Source organism: Haliotis cracherodii, unplaced genomic scaffold (genome assembly GCF_022045235.1).
Source record: "Haliotis cracherodii isolate W230 unplaced genomic scaffold, xgHalCrac1.p SCAF_16, whole genome shotgun sequence".
NCBI classification, from domain to species: domain Eukaryota; kingdom Metazoa; phylum Mollusca; class Gastropoda; order Lepetellida; family Haliotidae; genus Haliotis; species Haliotis cracherodii.
The window spans coordinates 4,231,010-4,252,043 of NW_027266271.1; the positions used below are offsets into that span (position 1 = coordinate 4,231,010).

Below are 21,034 nucleotides of genomic sequence, written 5' to 3' on the forward strand. Positions count from 1 at the left end.
ATCTATAGACATTTTCTTGAAACTGTTACAAGTACTGGCCATATTCATGCTAAATTGTGTTACAATGTTAATGTCAACGGCATAAAACTCCTGTTAAATATGGTTGATCTTACTAGATGCTGATTTTTAAGAAGTAGAAGATTTGTGAAGTAGAAGGACAATTGGTGGCTTTTGAATTATGAACAAGTTATATTTAATTGCAGAAGGGTCATGTTGGAATGAAAGTGGAATTTTGTTTATATGTATACATTTGATTTTATTATTAAACACAATTAAACGTAATATCACAATGTGCACATTTTAACTTTAAACACTTTAGATTCTTGGAAATTTAGCTAGGAAATATAAAAACAAGTTTTGGTTGCAATATGTACGACTTTCTTAATTTTTGAATTATCTGTGAAAAAGTGCACTATATTTAAAAATGGCTGCTTATGTTTATGCACTAGCGTGTTTTAACTTCCAAATGGTATTTTATATATGAAAATACATTAGACAATTTTTATCTATCATAAGGTGTCAATTATTACTCAACAACATTGCATTGGAAAGAAAAGATGTAAGTAAAATGTTAAAAAAGGGTCATTTCTTTATATAATTTCAATATTAACTCAAAAATTATAACTCAGTGATATACAAAAAGCATAACAGAATGTGTGCAATGTAGTGCTGAATAAAAGTAGATAAAAGTTGTCTGAAATTAATAAATTCTGTGTTATAAGCTTATTTCTGAAATCTGTAGAAAAAGTGAAAAAATGGCCGCCATCTTGGAAAATGGCCGCCAAAATCGTATTTAGCTGGACATCTGAAATGTCCATCACATGAAATTATACAGTTGAGACATCAAGCTAGCTGAAAATCATATTGGTAATTTGTCCCTCTGTTTGGTAGTCAAATTTTCTCTGGCTCATGGACTATTTGACAATCCGAGCAGATATTCCGATTCATATGTTTCAAGAAACAGATCGACAGGAAGGGGAGCACAGTTGGTTCCCACGTGGATGCCTACTTCTAGCCTAAGTGTATTACTTTCCAAATGTTACAAAGATGTTATCAATGAAGAAGTCCAAAATTTCACATATTGTTTTCTCAGTGATTTTCAGTTAGCATTTGCTTTCATTTTTGACAAATTGTTCTGAACTTCTGAAGATAGAAGGTGACAATATCTGTGGTCAGCACGTTTTGTAAAAGATACCCCATGCATCAGAGAATGAAGTCTGTTATTGGATAATGGTGTGCACAGGTGAAAAATCAAACTTTTTGACATAATTGAACTTGGTTCTTTTCTGAGATTGTAAAAAGTTAAGCAAATCCGTTGAGTTCCTAAGAATCCACATTAATCCACTTGTCTGAAACATTTTCAGTGAATATAAATCACGTCCTTCCTGGATTGTATTAAACATTATGGTTAATCTTTGAGAGATGGATTTGGTGGTGCATTTGCTGGACCCAGCAATATATCTCTCTTTGTACATACTTTATGGAGCCTTAGAATTATTTACATAAGGGGAATGGAATTGTCTTCAGATTTTAGAGTATGTCATCAGTTGATAGTAATGATGCGTGATTTTGGCAGATTCTTCCTCATCTAAAATACTGGACTTGTATGCAGCATTATTTGTCATGCCACTTATAACACAATCTTTGTACATTAAAGCGCACAAACTCTTTTCATAATCGTAAGAAATCTCTACTAAACTTCTCCACACCAATATCAATTACCGTAAATAAAAAGGACAAACAAGCCAGTCACTAACAGTGACCAGGTGACCAATGCTTCTGCGTACTCAGTGTCAGATCTTCTGCCTACACATCACCATTGTCCCAAAATGGACACATTGATGTTACTCTTGTTACATTGTCATATTATTTCCCTGTCAGATTTTAGTTAGAACGCCCAGCCCCATCACTGGTTTTACTATGGATTTATTGACTTCTTTAATACCCTTGTAAACATATCAGAATGTATATTATATATTTCTTATTTCTAGTGACGTTTACATTGACTTACAATCCCTTACTCAGTATTCACCCAATGAAGGGACAATAATTATCCCTGAAGATGTTACATAGAATTGTCTTTTAACCTTTGTAAATATATCAGCATGTATATAGAGGTTATGACGCGAGTGTGTTTGTGGATGGTAAATATCCTGCATTAGGAATAAACATTGTATTTAGCGAGCCTTGGCGATCTAAATACATTGTGTTTATTCCTAATAAAGGATATTTACCATCCCCAAACACACAAGAGTGACAACCTCTTTATCATATAATGCCATTCTTTAATTCTGTGCTTCAAAATCGCTTTCCCTCTCTCACAAACATTACCGAAACATTGCGAGTTTTCCTGGAATGCGCGCATTAATATTTATTACGTCACAGGGTAAGTGATGTGTCAGTCGGACAGTGACAGTAGCCAATGTAGTTCCAACTGAAATCTGTTTCTTATACAGTGTCGAAGCAACATATACGCAAAACAACAATTGTTTTTAATTGCCTTTCGCGGCAATCCATCGGTCTGTCCGATAGAATAACTGCTCTTTTTCAAAGGGAAGCTACTCTAACCCTAGTCTATGAGACGTCAAGACCACGACCAGACGTTGCTGACAGTCGGTCTGTCCTGTCATAACGTTATGAAGTGTAGTCAGATGTAGACACAGCGACAAAACGAAACAAGGTAACAATTCAAACATATTTCGGCCAAATCCAACTATTTTAATTTGTGGAGAAGGTTTCAAGCCGCAGAGGTCTACAAGCACATATATGGCTACTGATCCGGCTTGGCTAGGCCTCGTGCCCTCGTAAAATTGTTTCGAAATTTATATCGCCAAAGTTGCCAAAACTTATAAAATGCCTTAGCTACATCACATTTAGACTATGATTTTCAGTATATTAGACTGTTCTTTTGATGATGATGGCATTTATCCCTGTAGTTTATCCAGATTCCCGATGGTTAATTCTGACTCGATCGCTGAATGACGAGGGCGACGCCATGTTTGTTTATAAACAGTGAAAGTAGTCCCTACTTGACCTTTGATATTTGCATCTCTATCCGCATATGACCCCAACGGATATCGTTTTTATCCGTTGGCTTTATCCTGCCGAGAAACCTACCCATTATATGATAAATTATATTATTTGTAACGGTATTTTCAAGAATTCTTCTTCCCCTTCGTTGAGTGAATACGAGTATGGGAGTTAACATTATTAATTCACATGCCCTTATTCTTCCCCGCCCTTAAGGCGGGGAAGATTACGGGAGAGGTTAATTTTATAGCATGTAAGTCGACATGTTGGTTTCTTTGAAATTTCAAGCCACACAGTTACCGAAACGAAACATACAAATCATGTGAAATCTGCGTGAAATGTTGATGTTTATCTTTTCCAGCAATAAGAGATACTCCAAAATCGTCTTGCTATTCAGAGACATAGTCACTTTTCGTAATGCCGATAACCCATGAAATTTGTTCATTTTGTTTTTAAAAGAGCTAAAAATGATCCCATTTCGCTAAAGTTAACCGGTCTATATTTTGTAAGAATAAACTATTGCGCATTGAGCGATTATCTCCTTTAGCTATAGGCGTAGTATAGAAGTGATACATTACGCACTGACTTTGCATTGCTGTATATGGTATCTTATTCAAGCTGTATCACTGAGAGTGAGTGATTATCTCCCTTACCCAAACAGCTCAATTGCGCACTACCTTTGTAATGTATCGTGTGTTTTTCGGGCAGCCATCGAGAAACGTTCCAGGAAGGAATTCAGGCCAAGTCTGTCACGCGCACTCAATTTTCACACTGCTTTTGCAACATATTGTTCAACACGATTAAATAACAGGCTTCTATAAAGTATGACTTTCTTCAATAAACAACACATGTAAAACAACGGGTTTGATATGAGATAATGTTTATTAGTTGTCTTCATAATCACATGTATGGCGCTTGCTGTGCATAGTTGAGCACAGCATTGTTTTAAATACTTCACTGTATGTAATGTATGGTACATACCGTTTCATGCGGCGGTTTACGTTTCTGCATGGTTTATTGTTTTGACAAAAAAAAAAATAACTTCCAGCAGAGATCATACACCCGTATATGTTCTTTGCTTCTGGATACATAGGAAATCAACAGGTTGGTCTGTAGTTTGCAATTATTTTCCAAAAAGATAATACGGTTAAATGCATGATATCTTCACGATGTTTGGGTTGAACATAGTAACATTCTTCTATACAAATTTCAGATCTAAGCCGGAAGCAATCACAACACAAACTCAGTTAACCAAAAGGAACCATACACAAGAGTGAGTGAGGTAGTTGGGTTTAACGCCGTCTTGAATAGTATTCCGTGTCAGCTTGATGTGGGAGGAAAGTCTGAAGTGATGCAGGTCTTAGACGTTCACCACTTTGGTGAAACCAACGAGCAAGGGTTTTGTGCTGACAACAAAATCGGGGCGAACCGAGATTCAAACACACTGTCATAGGTTTCTGGCGTGCCCAGGGACACAACTCTGCATAGCGAATTGCAGCGCCTTCGACGACTGGGTCAACCATGCCCCCGTAAACAACTGTAATGATTGCGTGAATTTTTACATTTGAACTGAAGTACATTTAGAGTGGATTCATTACATTTTTTGTGTTTACTACTTTAAAAGTTTGCTTTATTTAACCCAACCAACATTTTGACCAGAAATATTGATATTTGCTGCATGCATGCTTTGGAATGACATTTGTTGTGTTACGTTGTATCTATATATGATTTTTTTAATTGGTACTAATAGTGGGTATATATCAAGTTTTGCCTGACAGGCCCAGTTTTCTTGCCTGGGTTTCTTTGTGCTGACCAATTAAAGACACTGTTTCTTTTATTGTGCTTTCCAAAGATAAGTACATTAATAACAACCAATTTGTACTTAACACAAATTCTCTCCTCCCATAGCTTACACTTCCTTCCTCTGCACATAACATTATATTGCGGGGAGCTGTTGATGCTCTGCAGCAATCTCTACTTGTTCAGTATTCACCCAAAGAAGGGACAGTGTGGATGCCCGAAAATGTTGTTACAAATAATAAATACGTTGTGTGCCATAACAGTCTTCGTATTTGTGCTTAGTTGTTATGATTAATATCATATACTATAAAATATTATTGGAACGCCTGCATGGTCTAGTGGTAGAGCGTCCATCCGGAGAGCGGAAGGTCCGTGGTTCGATCCCCGGCCGCGTCATACCAAAAGACGTTAAATTATGGTACTGGTTGTTACCCTGTCTGGCGCCCGTAATTAAGGGGCTAAAATGGGGTATTCATGTTAAACTGCGGCATGGTATCTCAGTGGGCTAGCACTATGAAATCGGCATTAGTCCGGACTAGTACAACCAGCCACACTCGTGTATGCACGTCACCATAAAAGTGCAATTATCTTTTCACCTCATCTCACCTAAAATATGGTTGATGCAAATAGGCACGAGTGATGAACAGTGCTTTAGATTTGTATTTCCTTCTTACCATAGAACGTATTCAAAAGCCAACTACTGATCATCATCTGAGTGATTATGATGATCGTTAATTATTATAATTAACATCTCAAAACCAAGTATATTTAAGTCAGTCACAATGACAGCGCGTCGTAATACATTTACATCAAGTACAAGACATCAAAATGGCCGACACGATAAACGTGACGGGAGAGATTTCCGAAGTTGTTGATGAACCTTTGGCGGTTACATGTGTTATTCATCATTGATCAACGGCCGATCATTGAAAGGTGAATAAAGATGCGTCAAACAGACACAAAGGTATATTCATAGATTGCTGGAGACGGTCAATGTCAGCCTAGGCACGGATCGAGTCGATACTACGATAGTTTAGATGTGCATTTCTTCGTTTGTTCATTAGGATGGGCCGTAGCGAGGATATTCGTGAACAATCATGCAGTCATGCTCTCTGACATTTCTCAAAGTATACTGAACCGCTGAGGTTCTAAATGATCAGAAAGAACGCTTATGCATGTTTTCGTGCTAGGGAATTCCCAGGGGTTTCCCCAGGAATGTGGAAGTAGTCGGTCAGTGTTTACGTCATTTCAAGAACACGGTCTCGTGAAAAAAGTATGAACGTCAAATTGTGTCGTTTATACACTTATGAACGTCAATTTCGCGGTCATATGACCGACCTCTCGTCCAATGGAAAAGCCGTATATCAAATAAAAAAAATATTACTTTATTAATGCCATCCCTTTCTCGTCATTTTGTGTATTCGAATGACATTAGTAAGAATCTATATTATCCAGATACACTTAATTCGCAAATTGAGTATTTCTACTTTTGTCTGCAGCTACTTGTGCAAGAAAATGTTGTTGTTTTTGCCAGATCAAGCAAATATATTATCCATCTTCTGTTTAACACCACACGCAAAAAGAAATATATGTAATGTCTAAAATATATAACATGTATATCATTCCTATAACATTATGTACAGTCGATAATGAACGTGCACACACAGTAACCTCAACTGCTTCAAAGTGAAGTAGTTCCTCCAACCCGTTTTATACATTTCTTATCACAATACAATGAACATTACCTTTAAATAATGCGCGGCAATGCTGATATAGTTTCAGAAATATCATTTCAACAAATTTCCATAACAACAGTGGTTGAAATAAGTCACTGTTTCAAACAGACGTTTACTTCCTGACAAGTATATTTTTAGATTGCGATATAGTAGTATTGAAATGGTCATGACCCGAAATAGATTATTTGTTCAGAAATTTATGGCATATCAGGAATAGGTAAATGTTGTCCCGCATCTTCTGCGAATTACACACACGGTTAGAAACGCAACGACGTTCCGATTCGTCAAGAATACAGACAAAATATAAAAGCAGAACGACCGCCAGCACTACCTGCTAATGGTTGATCTTCCCCTCAAACCGGACACATCAAGTATCATTATTCTCTTCGCCCGTGGCGTCGCAATGGTTTCACCATTAAAAAGCAATAGTGGAAGCGTCATTCTGTGTATTGTTGAAAGTATTCTTTACAATTCATTGTGCATATAAACTACATATGTTCGTTGGTTGGATTGTTGTTTAACGCCACACTATTTAATTCCAGCTATATGACGGCGGTCTGTAAATAACTGAGTCTGGACCAGACAATCCAGTGATTAATATCATGAGCATTGATCCACCCAATTGGGATCGATGACATATGTGGAAATAAGGGTTTCAAAAGTCCCTTTTTCACTAACGTTAAAACTTTCCTCATAATTATCTATGGGGAAAAGTATGTAAATAAAAATGTAGAGTTATTTATTTCTGCAGGGGTTAATAGGTCATCCGCCAAAACTAGACGTTGTCAAGTGTGGGTAAAAGGCCCCATGAAGGGCTCCTGCTTTATTTACGTAACACACACCACTTACAACTGAAGGGATGTGGGTGTCAACAAGTCGAAATGAAAACCGCATTACTGCTAACAATACTTTGATGGATGTCTTTGCAATTCGATATATTGCTTTACTTGTGGCTGGCTTGATGCAGATCTGTGAAGGGTGTCTTTGAAAGAGTGATCAGCTGTATTTACGCCATACCATGATTATGATTCATCAGGCTGTATGGTGTACTGATAAGGTTCAAAATGAATTTTACGGCAGTAGCGGTAGTGAGGCTTGACATGTTAGTTACTGATGCAGGTAGTTCAGTTGACTGTCCATTTAGAGTTGCACGTGTTCTTGAGGCATGGGAACTTCTTGTACTTACAGGTGACGTGGTCAATTGTATCGGTGTTGTAGTTGTGGGATTTCCAGTTACTGTCCAACCTATCGGATTATTTATATATCCAGATAAATATGGCTGCTTGTCCCTTGCCATAGCACTTCTCATACCACCACCCACAGTCCAGCCAGGTCCAAGCAGAGATTTGTTTAGTACCTGTAGTGTTTCTGAAGTGTTGGAAACCTCTAAAACAGAAAAGGCTGGTGTTGCTTGTTCATTGGGCTTAATACCCTTTCCTTGAATTGGAAGGTTTGTGGTTGTGGTAAATTTTAGTTTCTCTTTATTTGTCGTTCCAAACCTCAATCGGAATAGAATTTTTCTTGGTGTGCTTCGAGGTGGTGGTGTAGTTGTTGAAGAAGGATAGGTTTTCCTGGCTTCGATTTCTGGAGGTTCCTCTGTAATACCTGCTTCTTCTGCTGAATTTGTAACTTCTTTATGGTGGGTCACTTTTGGTGCGTGTTCCATGAATACTCGCAGGTGACGTTTTGGCTTGTCCACTCCTCTCGGGATGTTTTGTAAGGTAAGATGTTTACCATTGTTGGAAATTTGGTTGTTTGTGTGTGATGAAACAAAAGGTATTTGAAAGCCGCCTGGACGTAATGACAACGTTTTAGGTAATTGTACACTTGCAACCGGTTTTGAAATTGGACCAATGGTACTTGATATATTTGGATATCTCAATCTTAACATATTTAGAAATGGTTCTGAAAGCTTTTGCATTTGTCCATTCTTAACAATCCGAATTGAAATGTTTCGCTTTTGAGAACACGTTTTTACACATTCAGCTTTCTTCATAAAATTGTTGCCATTACCACCACATCCACCATAGAAAAACTCAACACATCTGTTGTGAGTGGTATCGAAGTAGAACCTACGATAACTGCCTCTGCATGGCCCACTGTCTTTGATCAAGTGACAGAGCGAACATGTCTGCTGACACTGATAAAGGCTGGGGTACACATTGCTATTTTCCTGGCATGTTCCATATGCCAGCTGTTTGCATTGGCCAGACTTAGAGTCAAAATATATCCTTTGTAGCCTCATGACGTTGTTACTGCTGCAAGGTTTGCCAATAGCAGGCTGGGCACAGATGCAAGAACCAACACACTGTTTGAGTGTGTGGAAGTTGTTGTCGTTTCCTCTGCAACCACTGTAACTAAAGGGCTGACACTGACCGGATGTGATGTTATAGAAGTACCTCCTCATCTGGCTTCGACAAGGGCCTGTCACTGGGCTCAGACGACAACCTGAGTAGAAAACAGAAGAAAAGGTTTGTTAAGAGGCATTGTTATGAATGAGTAGAATTCCAGCAGTCGGCATTTCTCACCGCTAGCATAGTAGGCACTGGTAATGGTCTTTTTATTTTCTAAGTAATCAACAAGGATCATACCCTTTGCATCCCAGAATACAGTGACCCTATCTTTCTTCACTGATCTTGAAGACTTGAATTTCTTGGTGTCGGAGAAGTGAAATGGTGCCCTTCCATTGATTGATGTTTTGACTCGGGATCCTAGTGGTAGACGCATGTTCCATCACCCGTTACTAATCTGGTTTTGAATTAGACGAAATCCTGCTCAATAAGCTCTAAATGTTCTCTGGCATTGTCAGTTCTTTTTTCTTTAGGATCAGAGTTTTTGAAACTTTGGCACCCAACGAGCAGATATCTTATTCATCTGTAAATGTTCATGAATAATAGTTTCAATGGACCCATGGCTTACACCTGTGTCTTCCTCAAGTTCAGCAATGGTAATACGTCTATCTGAATAAGTTCTTCTATCACCTTGATTAAATCTTCATTGATGGAAGTTGAGGGACGTCTAGACCGAGGGTCATCATCACATCAACGCTTCTTCTCCCAGCCGTACACAAAGCTGCCCAATGTTTAACAGTGGAAAAGTTAGGGCACTTATCCCAATACACTGGTGACATACGGTCATGAATTTTTAGGGGAGTACTTTTCTCTAAAGTAACAAAATTGATGTCTGCTCCATTTCTGTGTCCATTTGGACCCCTTTCACGTTCAGCTGGCTGTCACTAATATACAAACGGCCTCAACAGACCAAAAACACTTCCAATGAACTACATTGACTAGTTTACTTTGTTATGGCCAATAGTTGAAAGTTATTCAGGCTGAGAACTTTTTGACCAACCCTCGTATAAAAAATGAAACACAGTAGGTACACTGACAAAGTCGATCCTCGAAAGGAGCTGGATTCAGGAAACAAAAGTTGACATCAAACCAGATGTTCACTTTGTATTGGATAATACAAATATATACTGAACCGCAAAAGAAAAACGTCACCCCAAGTAACATTGCATGAAAAGTTGTCCTTTACATATCTGGGTAATTTTTGTCAAAGTTTCTAAAACTTAACATTACCTTGTCCGGAAAAATGAAATTTGATGAAAAAAACCCAAGGCAGATGATAATAAAACCGATCGCCAAATTGAAATGCACATGCGTTCCCCCATTTCTTGCCCTATAAAAATCTACCCTCATCGGATAACATTCATTCGTAATTGAATTGCTACCACATGACAAGAAATCAGCGACACTAAGCAATTGCAATCTGGACAAATCGCCCGGCAAGTAGCCAATGCATTTCAAGTATACGTAAGGACCATATACAGGCTCCAGCAACGGTACCAGACCACCAACACTACAGATGATCGACCACGTAGTGGAAGACCACGAGTCTGGAGACGCCGTGGGGAACGTTATTCGGATGCTTGTGTTGTTGAGAAAGACTCGTGGGGTGGTCCGAGCATCATGGTGTGGGGTAGGATTGTTCTTGCACAGAGGGTCGGCCCTGTGGTCTTCCAGAACATCGGTCCAGGGAGAGGCAATGGTGTCACAGCAGCTCGGTACACTGACCACCACGCGCCACACCACATTTGGCACGTCGCCGCAACCACGAATTTCAGCATGATCACGCCCGTGCCCACACTGCGAGCAACAAGAGACTTCCTCCAGCAGAATGGCATCAGAACCATGCAGTGGCCTGCCCTCAGTCTTAAGACCACACGCCATACCTCATTTGGCACGTCGCCGCAACCACGAGTTTCAGCATGATAACACCCGTGCCCACACTGAGACAAGAGACTTCCTCCAGCAGAATGGCATCAGAACCATGCAATGGCCTGCCCTCAGTCCCAATTTAAATCCCACTGAGCACCGAGATTCAAAGGCTGAAGGCTGGATGACGCCCGACCAAGGCCGACAACTGCAGCGAAACTGCGTCAGGCGTTCCTCAGAGTGTCGGCTCAAGTGCCTATGGCCTTCATCAACCGCCTCATCCATTCCATGCACGGCAGTCATTAATGCACATGGCGGACACACGAGATATACTGACTTGTGATACCATTTTCTCAGAGACTAGTGTTGTGTTTCACTTTAAGAACATTTGACACTTTAATTTCAACCTTGATGATCAGTTTTGACATGTCTCGAATTATGTTTACAGTGTTTGGACAAATAAGGTTTCTCATATAACTTTCCATGGTGACGGTTTTTTTTGCGGTTTACAAGCCGCCTTCGCATGACAGGAGAACTTCTGTGCGTCTTCAGGCAACAAACACTTGCTTTTTACACAAATTGTGTGAGTCGCGGCTGCTACTTGTGAGCCAGTACATGCTTATGCCTTTCGAGAACACATGGTGTCATGAAATAATATTCACCGCTATTTCGCCTTTAAGGTGCAATGGACTGTTTCAACAGATAATCGAGACTGATTCTTCTCTGAAATTTATGTTTTATACACTTTATATATTATTCGCTGCGTTTTTGACTTGGCAGTGGAGTTACACCAAGTTCAGTTGACAGGTGATTCGATTTAATTAAGAGAGTTCATACTTTAATGATACCACTGTCCTGAGACTATCATTTACGGTTATACACCTTCTTCAATGAAATATTATTATGTATAGTTGAAGTTCAGCTAGCATAACCCTGACCCCGCACAGTTAGAGGAGGGCCATTTGATTAACTCTATCCCAAGTGACATACTATAAAAGCTAAAAGATGGGTTTTAATATTCATCAATCCATGAGTCACGTGTAAAAATCACATGAGCCTGAAAATCATGTTCCTGGATGTTGAGATTTCGGGTAGTGTTGTGCAATAACCTGTATTTATTCAAACAACCTTTATTTCGATTTTTGATTTTTGATTTTATACAATTGACAGGACATTCTCCGCGCACAATGGGTAATCCTACATTCAAGATGTCTAAAATGCTTATAAATGAACCAATTTGGATAAATAGGTAGTTCTTGACTTCAAATAGTTCGTTTTAATGTATCCCATCATAACCCTCTTTCTCCTCAAAGCCAAGCCTTCTGCACATTGGTTGGAACAATGAGAACTTGAAAGTATATATACTCTTCAAAAAAAGAAACTTGACAAAGAGATGTAAAACCACTTTTTGCCAAATATCTAAAATAATTACATTAAATGAGAACCAAATAAGTCAAACAGAAAGATGATGTGTCTATAATTCGCGAAAACACATGCAAAGCACATAAACGTAGCGTTTGGGGATCAATTTTACAGCTTCATCCAAACGCAACCGCCTGTAAAAAACGTGCAGCACAGGATCCTGCATTTAGGCATGCAGGCCCCCCTGCTGAATGGGTATAAAAATCAACGGCTGTTCATACAGTCCTTATAACGGCAGTAGAGGCGGTGACAGAATGCCAAGACTGAATGCAGCTCAACGGAACAACGCCATTGGGAGATTACAAGCTGGAGCAACTCATCAAGAAGTGGCCAGGCACTTTGGCGTATCCAGACAGACAATCTCCGCACTGTGGACCCGATACAACAACACCAACAGAGTTGACGACAGGCCAAGGTCAGGAAGACCAAGGGTGACAACCCAAGCACAAGATCGATTCATCAGGCTGCGACACCTCCGAGACCGCACTACCACAGCCACGTCTACAACCACACGGGTCCCTGGGGTACGCAGAATATCAGATCAAACGGTACGCAAGAGACTGAGGGAGGCTGGACTTTTTGCACGAAGACATGTTCGACGTCATGTATTGACCCCACGTCATCTGGCGGACCGTCTGCCTTTGTGCCAACAGAGGGTTAGATGGGCACGTGCAAGGTGGAGAAATGTACTGTTTACTGACGAGTCCCGTTTCCTACTCACACGTGCTGATGGGCGCGCACGTGTCTACAGACGTGGGGGTGAACGTTACGCACCCAACTGTGTGCAGCAGGTTGTCCCATTTGGCGTCGGGAGTGTCATGGTATGGGACGGAATTCATCACGGTGGTAGGACGCCTCTCGTGCATGTGGCAGGTGCATTGACAGGTGTGCGTTACAGAGACTTGATCCTACAGCCTTAGGTTCCTCCTCACGTCAACGTTCATTGCGGACAGTTTCAGCAGGACAACGCTCGACCTCATATTGCACGCGTTTGTCAGGACTTCTTACAGCATAACAGCATCCAGACATTACCTTGGCCAGCCCGGTCACCAGATTTGTCCCCGATTGAGCATCTGTGGGACGAGTTGGATCGACGCGTTCGCAGAAGGAATCCACCGCCCCAAACACTTCCGGCGCTTCTTGATGCACTTCAGCATGAATGGCAGCACATCCAACAGCGTGTTATTGACAACTTGATTGCATCTATGGGTCATCGGTGTCAAGCGGTGATTGATGCACGTGGTGGGCACAACCGATACTGACATTTTCTGTACCCATGTGACACTAACTGTATCGTGTACGTGTGTCTGTCTAGGTGACAGATTAATGTTTTGAACATTGTGTACATTGATCTTTAAACAGTGTTTGAAACAATCGCATTATATTACATTTTGAAAGTCAGTGTCAAGTTTCTTTTTTTGAAGAGTATATATTAGGTATTTGTGATCTACCACCCTTATTAGAACCCGGTTTTAAAGAGTCCTGGTTTTAGTTTAAATACAACTCGTATGTTGGTTTTGTTGTGATTGAGCGTTAGACCCCAATTGTAAACTTAAAAACGGTTCTTACCAATAAATTTGAAAACTGGTGAATATTTGTTTCCCCAAATATGTCTATTTCTGAATAGAGATTGCAGGTGGGCCCACATTTAGAAAGTGAGTATAGATGTAGTATATTGAGCGTGATATGCAACTCTTCACTTGGAATAGACCAGCACAGTGAGCTTCCTTCTCGAACCACCCATAATATAAATGCTGTTTCGAAGTTTCACAACATGATGTGAGAAAAGATGGACTCAACACATAGTAATGGACTCAGCACACAACTATTATGTATACAACGTAAACTACATATTGCGATATAATTCTAACATCCAGGTTATAGAGTATTGTTTTTGTACTCCGTGAAGATAGTACATACAGCTGAAAGTTGAAAGTTTGGAGAGTGTGGGTGTGTGGACGTATTTTTTTTATTGTGAACTGTTCGAATCATTAGAGGAATTTTATGCTTAATTTGGATACTTAGGACTCCTAAATTTGAGTTTGAGACAACCGGGAATTCGAGACCTGGACGTTCGACACAACGAGGGTCGACTGAAATAAATATGAATATATTGGAAGCATTTTTAAGCAGTGTCTGTAGTGTCTTGCACAGCGTACAACCTATCGTGTCTAGACGAAATGTCTTAATCTGTGAGATGGCGGGATGAAGACGATATGCTTCAAAGAAACATGTATGACACAGAGTAAGGGATAAAAAATATCCATCTGGATAGAAAGAGTGAGTGCAATAACTTATAGATATTAGCATATGTGGATTTTAACGAATATCAGTGGGGATACGTCTGTTGAAGCGATATGACGTCACAGTGATTCAGTGCTTCGTCTGAACAAAATATTTCAGTGGCCTTTCTTTTCAGCGTTGACATTTCACAAGTCTCTCCTCATTTTCATTCTATCCCCCGACTGAACTATGTCTGTTTCGGAGGCGTCTAAATGGATCGGGTGGTCTGGATTGGTGAAATTGATTGAGACATTGTTCATTATACGGTGATAATTAGGAAAAAACAACAACAAAGGATCATGCTTAAATTCAGAATTTTTTTTAAATTTGGGGTTATCACGATAATGGAATGAAATTAAGCGACAGAAGAAAGTAAACCGACTATGTTTTTTATTTATTGAAAATTGAAGCTGTTGTTTAATTTGATCTAATTAACCATCACTGATTCCTGCAACATTTTGTAATCTGTGGCAAAGTAATCTTGTGTAAATATAAATTGGTTCAGTGAAGATTGGGTAAGAAATGAATTTGCAACCACATAACCCCTACAATTATAATGTTTATAAAGTATTTCTTGGCACAAAAATGCAAATTAATTGTATTTTTTCAGTCAGGAAGACTGAGCTACCCATCGGTAGTTGTGTATTATGCGATTTTATTTTTTTTAATTTTCAAAGTTTTACATCAAGTTATATCTAAGAAACAAAACCATGCAGAAGTAGTTTTTGAGTGGTGACTAAGCGCCAGTACAGTGCATGCATTTGGGGATATAATATCGCAAACTTGAGATATTCTCAACTGAAAATCAAACATAGGATAAACTCAACTGAGACGTATAGTTTCTTTTGTTCCTCGGTTTATAATGTAGAGTTTATAAATATTATATGTAACATTGCTAACATTTGGTACGGACTTATGAACATTTCAATCTACATAAATACTGTTTTGTGATTAAATAAACATATTTAAAAGAGCGGGGATATCGCTGACTTCGTCTTCTTGTAACATGACAAAGAGTATATTGAGTAACCTACTCAAACCTCATCATGACTACCTGGGGACAGGGGATCCGTAAGTACGAGTTACTCCTTGGTCAGTCTCTCATTTTCTACACATAAAAGGTAGTCTACAAAAAGAACGTCATAAGGATTTTATTTCATAATATGCCTCAGCAAACTATCGAGCTGGGAGAAGCTGTATTGTCATCAAATTCAAGCCTAATTAAATGTCTGTTATTTCCTCTAAACTGGAAGAATATGGCAAGAACAACAATGTATAAGGGTAACGAAAAGATCTTAAAACACACTGATTAATTTTTTTAAAAGCTAAAAAAATATACAAATATTCTTGAGAAATCCCCGCTTAGAGCAGAGTCCATTATGCGCTTCCGACTGCATCATGAGCATGTGTTTATGAATTACTATCAAATAGTGATGATTCCAGATGTTCGAGAAAAGGTTACAAACACATACAAAGGCAAGTCAGTTGTTCTAAACCACCTATTTCCTTATTATCCAATGTGGAACGGAATAAACATGTGAAGCATTAGCTTGTCCCACAGAAGTGTCGAAACTGTCACCCAAAGTCCCGCCATAGTACCAAACACTGCGCCGTACCCCAGTTGCAGAGCAACACATACCCAATGTCAATAACATCTGACCTTTGGCGCCCATTTCGATTCCCAATCCAAATGAAGGATGTGTGGGTTGTTTAGCCAATCAGGTGTCAGTTTTTCAAGTGGCTCCACTACTCGGCTCCGCTAAATGCTTAATTTCGTCAACGGTCAGTTAACAATCGCAGTTTCAGTCCAATATTTGGAAGTATATTTCCATTCTGAAGAAAGGAAAACACAAAGCACAAATGTTCTTCCGACATTGCAATCTGGGAGAGATTTTTACTATGGGGGAGAGAAAAGATAACAGTTTGCGAATTTACAAATGGACACTATTTCAAACGTTAGTAGTAAAAAGAATAGCAAAGTATGTAACTTATTACTTTTAACTTCAAAAATTTATCGTAGAAATTATCGCGACCCAGAGGTATTTTTGGTTGTCGTCTGAATAAATTAATGTACAGAAAGCATGACGGTGGGGTAGCCAAGCGGTTCAAGCGTTTTGCCAAACACTCGGATTCGATTTCCCACATGGGTACCGTACTTTGCAAAACCACATCTATGGGGCAGCCCATCGTGATAGAAGAGCAAGAATAGGGATAAAAAGGAAACCACACAAACGTATACGTTGTTTTTAGCATATAGTGCATTCTGAAATGGCTGAGTAGCTGGTAAATTTTATTCAATTATTGCGGTTACTATGCCCAGGAGATTAGAAACTAGTAGGGCAGCCTCAGACATGAGACTTTACTTACTGTAAGGTGTCAAATTGTCTTTCAACATTTCCTCTGGAAAGGTGAGTTGAGCAGTGGCCAGGCGCGGGGTCACTGCCATCAGTAGATACAGGGATAACGGAAACATCGTGGACCCCAGAGACACCTAATGAAACAAACGTTGTGTTAGCAGGATGGCTCTATCTGTACAGAAGTACACAAAGGGGGGTATGTTAGCAGGATGGCTCTATCTGTACAGAAGTACACAAAGGGGGGTATGTAAGCAGTGTGGTTCTATCTGTACAGAAGTACACAAAGGGGGGTATGTAAGCAGTGTGGTTCTATCTGTACAGAAGTACACAAAGGGGGTATGTTAGCAGTATGGTTCTATCTGTACAGAAGTACACAAAGGGGGGTATGTAAGCAGGATGGCTCTATCTGTACAGAAGTACACAAAGGGGGTATGTTAGCAGTGTGTTTCTATCTGTACAGAAGTACACAAAGGGGGTATGTTAGCAGTATGGTTCTATCTGTACAGAAGTACACAAAGGGGGGTATGTAAGCAGTATGGTTCTATCTGTGCAGAAGTACACAAAGGGGGTATGTAAGCAGGATGGCTCTATCTGTACAGAAGTACACAAAGGGGGTATGTTAGCAGTGTGGTTCTATCTGTACAGAAGTACACAAAGGGGGTATGTTAGCAGTATGGTTCTATCTGTACAGAAGTACACAAAGGGGGGTATGTAAGCAGGATGGCTCTATCTGTACAGAAGTACACAAAGGGGGTATGTTAGCAGTATGGTTCTATCTGTACAGAAGTACACAAAGGGGGGTATGTAAGCAGGATGGTTCTATCTGTACAGAAGTACACAAAGGGGGTATGTTAGCAGTATGGTTCTATCTGTACAGAAGTACACAAAGGGGGTATGTTAGCAGTATGGTTCTATCTGTACAGAAGTACACAAAGGGGGGTATGTAAGCAGGATGGCTCTATCTGTGCAGAAGTACACAAAGGGGGGTATGTTAGCAGTATGGTTCTATCTGTACAGAAGTACACAAAGGGGGGTATGTTAGCAGTATGGTTCTATCTGTACAGAAGTACACAAAGGGGGTATGTTAGCAGTGTGGTTCTATCTGTACAGAAGTACACAAAGGGGGTATGTAAGCAGTGTGGTTCTATCTGTACAGAAGTACACAAAGGGGGGTATGTTAGCAGTGTGGTTCTATCTGTACAGAAGTACACAAAGGGGGTATGTTAGCAGTATGGTTCTATCTGTACAGAAGTACACAAAGGGGGGTATGTTAGCAGTGTGGTTCTATCTGTACAGAAGTACACAAAGGGGGTATGTTAGCAGTGTGGTTCTATCTGTACAGAAGTACACAAAAGGGGGTATGTAAGCAGTGTGGTTCTATCTGTACAGAAGTACACAAAGGGGGTATGTTAGCAGTGTGGTTCTATCTGTACAGAAGTACACAAAGGGGGGGGGGGGGGGGGTTGTAAGCAGGATGGCTCTATCTGTACAGAAGTACACAAAGGGGGGTATGTAAGCAGGATGGCTCTAGGATGTGTTCGGTGTGGGGGGATGATGCACCCAACGCAAGAATACACTCCATATGATGTGGCATATTTTTTAGGTTTAATGTCGCTCTGAACAATGTTTGAGTTATGTGACTTTAACGAGAACGGGTAGACTAATCACCATATTGTTTCATGTTATTTTGTTTTGACCCAGTTTAAGTAATGAACGATATGTGTTACATTTCGTTATTATAAAATGGAGATGCTTTCAGTCTAACCAGCGGGTTCTCAGTCACCGTCAAGCTTTAAGGTTTCGAGAGAGAGAGAGAGTTCCAAATTCAAAGGTTGAATCTACAGATAACCTTGCTCTACATTGAAAACAGTGTGCTTATCTCCCAAATGATCAAGACTGTTAGTTTCAGTTTCATTATGGTTTGTTTGCTTGTTTGTTGTTTAACGCCGCACTCAGCAATGTTCTAGCTATATGACGGCGGTCTGTAAGTAATCGAGTCTGGACCAGACAATCCAGTGATGAATTGATGAGTGACGGAATTGGGATCGATGACTTGCATCAACCAAATTAGCGAGCCTGACCACCCGATCCCGTTAGTCGCCTCCTACAAGCAAAGCCGCCTTTTACAGCAAGCATGGGTTGCGGAAGACCTATTCTACCCCGGATCTTCACGGGCCTTATAGTAATGTTCACGGCTGTGTCCAAACGTTTGTATGTTATTATTTGTTTCACAAAATATTACGTAATAAAATGATTAACCTACCTTACCTGTGGGGCAGGATTTACCTAGTGAACTCGACACAGGCTAAAGTACTGATCGCAATTACCCCGTTTATCTAGAAATATACCTGTCTAGTGAAGATTAATCGTTAAGGTGTTTGGCGCAGATATTACATGTCAATCAGGCAACAGCCCAGGGGCACTTCCTGTCAAGAGAGCATTGCTTCCAATTTATATCCAAGTGTCTGGCTCAAAGACTGACTGAACTCATCTAAGCCTTGATTTCCTAGAAGTGATCGCTAGCTTGGCAAGTGTCTGTATTTGCTTATGGACAGGTCTGTTAACTACAATTTGCTTATGAACAAGATCGGATTAAGGAATCAATAGGTTTGCTGATATCTGTAAGATGTCTCGGTAACAGTTTCTAAATTTATTATTCTGCGGGATATTGACTAGCGACAAGCTTGTAAGTTGAAGCTAATGGCTTAGCCGGGCGTATGGCTAGTCTCTGGAGCATTATCAGCGACACTACCCAGCTGGCCAAGAATCTTACGGTCAACTGAACATACTTCATGGTAGCCAAGTGCAATCATGTTGATGCAACAGACCCGTGGAGATTCCGGGTAAGAGTATAGGTCTCCAGCAGTCCGTGCTTGTCATAAGAGGCGACAAACGGGATGGGAGACCCGCTGACTTGGATGACTGCATGGATGTCAACGTATCCAAACTGCGTAGGTCGATGCTCATGTTGACAATCACTGCATTTTCTGGTCTGGACAATTAGAGACAGTCGACATGCAGCTGGAATATTGCGGACAACCAACACAAACAAAACAAATGTTGATGCAACACCTGATTCATACCTGCACCAGGCTTCTGGATATACCTCGATCTTGGCAACAAGAATTCGTGGAAAGTAATGAAATATCCAAGTGAAAGTGCTGAAATCATACGCTATTTGGGTGTGTGGCCTTAAGCTACCAGTGTATGTAAAATCTTTTCAATGACTTATTTCAATTCAATTTCAATGACACAAATGACGTGTGACTGAAATAAATAAATAAAATAATTCAAATCTACCATGTCCATATCATACTGATTCTTTTACATGAAATACTTTTTTGACCCATTTAACAAATCTGATGTTTTAATTGAATGAAATATGTTTCTTGTCTAAGAGCAATCATTTATTACCAGGGTTATCAGAATACATCAAGGCATTCCTCATTACAAAATATCCCGAAAACCAGATCGTCAGACTCAATAGCAAGGATGCGTTAGGAAGAGATCAGCCACAACTCAAACATCAGTCAAGAAAAACTCAAAAGTGTTGCTATTTCTGTTAATCCTTCAAACATAACATTGCATACATTGTTAAGTCTGTGAAACGACCTGTGATATTGATGTTCTGAATAATTAAAATATCAAATAATAGCTGTCACTAGCTTTTTATGACTAACATCCTGTTTGGATACAAAACCCTCTGCTTCCCTTGGACATATGAGAATACATCACAAATAACAAGCATGAAATACTCATATCCCCCGCCAATATGACATGTCCGGTTGTGTGCAATGCATTACCTCCTGTGAACTATGTTCACTGGGCCTTTTTGTAAATGGCCTAATTGCAGCACGAAAAAGGTATTACTGGTGTTGTTTCCCATCTGCAGTTTATGATAGAATATGTAACTGTATGTGTAATGAGTAAGGATGAGACATATGGACGAACAACTTCTTTGTTACGATTAGGAGCGATGGTTTCGGTGTATGTTCTAACACTGTTATCAAGCAAGTGAAGTACAGAGTATGGTTGACAAGAATATATACAGGATAGGAGGCAGTGTTTATACAGTTGTGTAGGTTTAAGATCAGTTACACTGTTGTATTTGTTATGAGTTGTGTTTCTGCATGAAGTTAGTCCGTGAATGCAACAACCGTGTCCATGACACTTTTGGAAGAACATACAC

At 39.8% G+C, this 21,034-nt stretch overlaps 1 protein-coding gene across 1 annotated transcript; it reads right to left on the bottom strand.

The window, feature by feature from the left end:
• Positions 1-7,572: 7,572 nt before the first annotated feature.
• LOC139463345 (papilin-like) lies at positions 7,573-16,961 on the bottom strand. The gene is made up of 2 exons (XM_071244593.1): positions 16,856-16,961; positions 7,573-9,014 (listed from the first exon to the last, which is right to left on the bottom strand). Exons 1-2 carry the CDS (start codon positions 16,959-16,961, stop codon positions 7,573-7,575), a joined length of 1,548 nt encoding a protein of 515 aa, XP_071100694.1.
• Positions 16,962-21,034: the final 4,073 nt, after the last annotated feature.

What these genes read in the sequence shown, in the direction of transcription:
- LOC139463345 (XM_071244593.1), bottom strand. Translation starts at nt 16,961, where the DNA reads ATGTTTCCGTTATCCCTGTATCTACTGATGGCAGTGACCCCGCGCCTG. An exon ending in AGACAATTTGACACCTTACA is followed by an intron (nt 9,015 to 16,855) that starts GTAAGTAAAGTC and finishes TTTTCTACTCAG; the next exon opens with GTTGTCGTCTGAGCCCAGTG.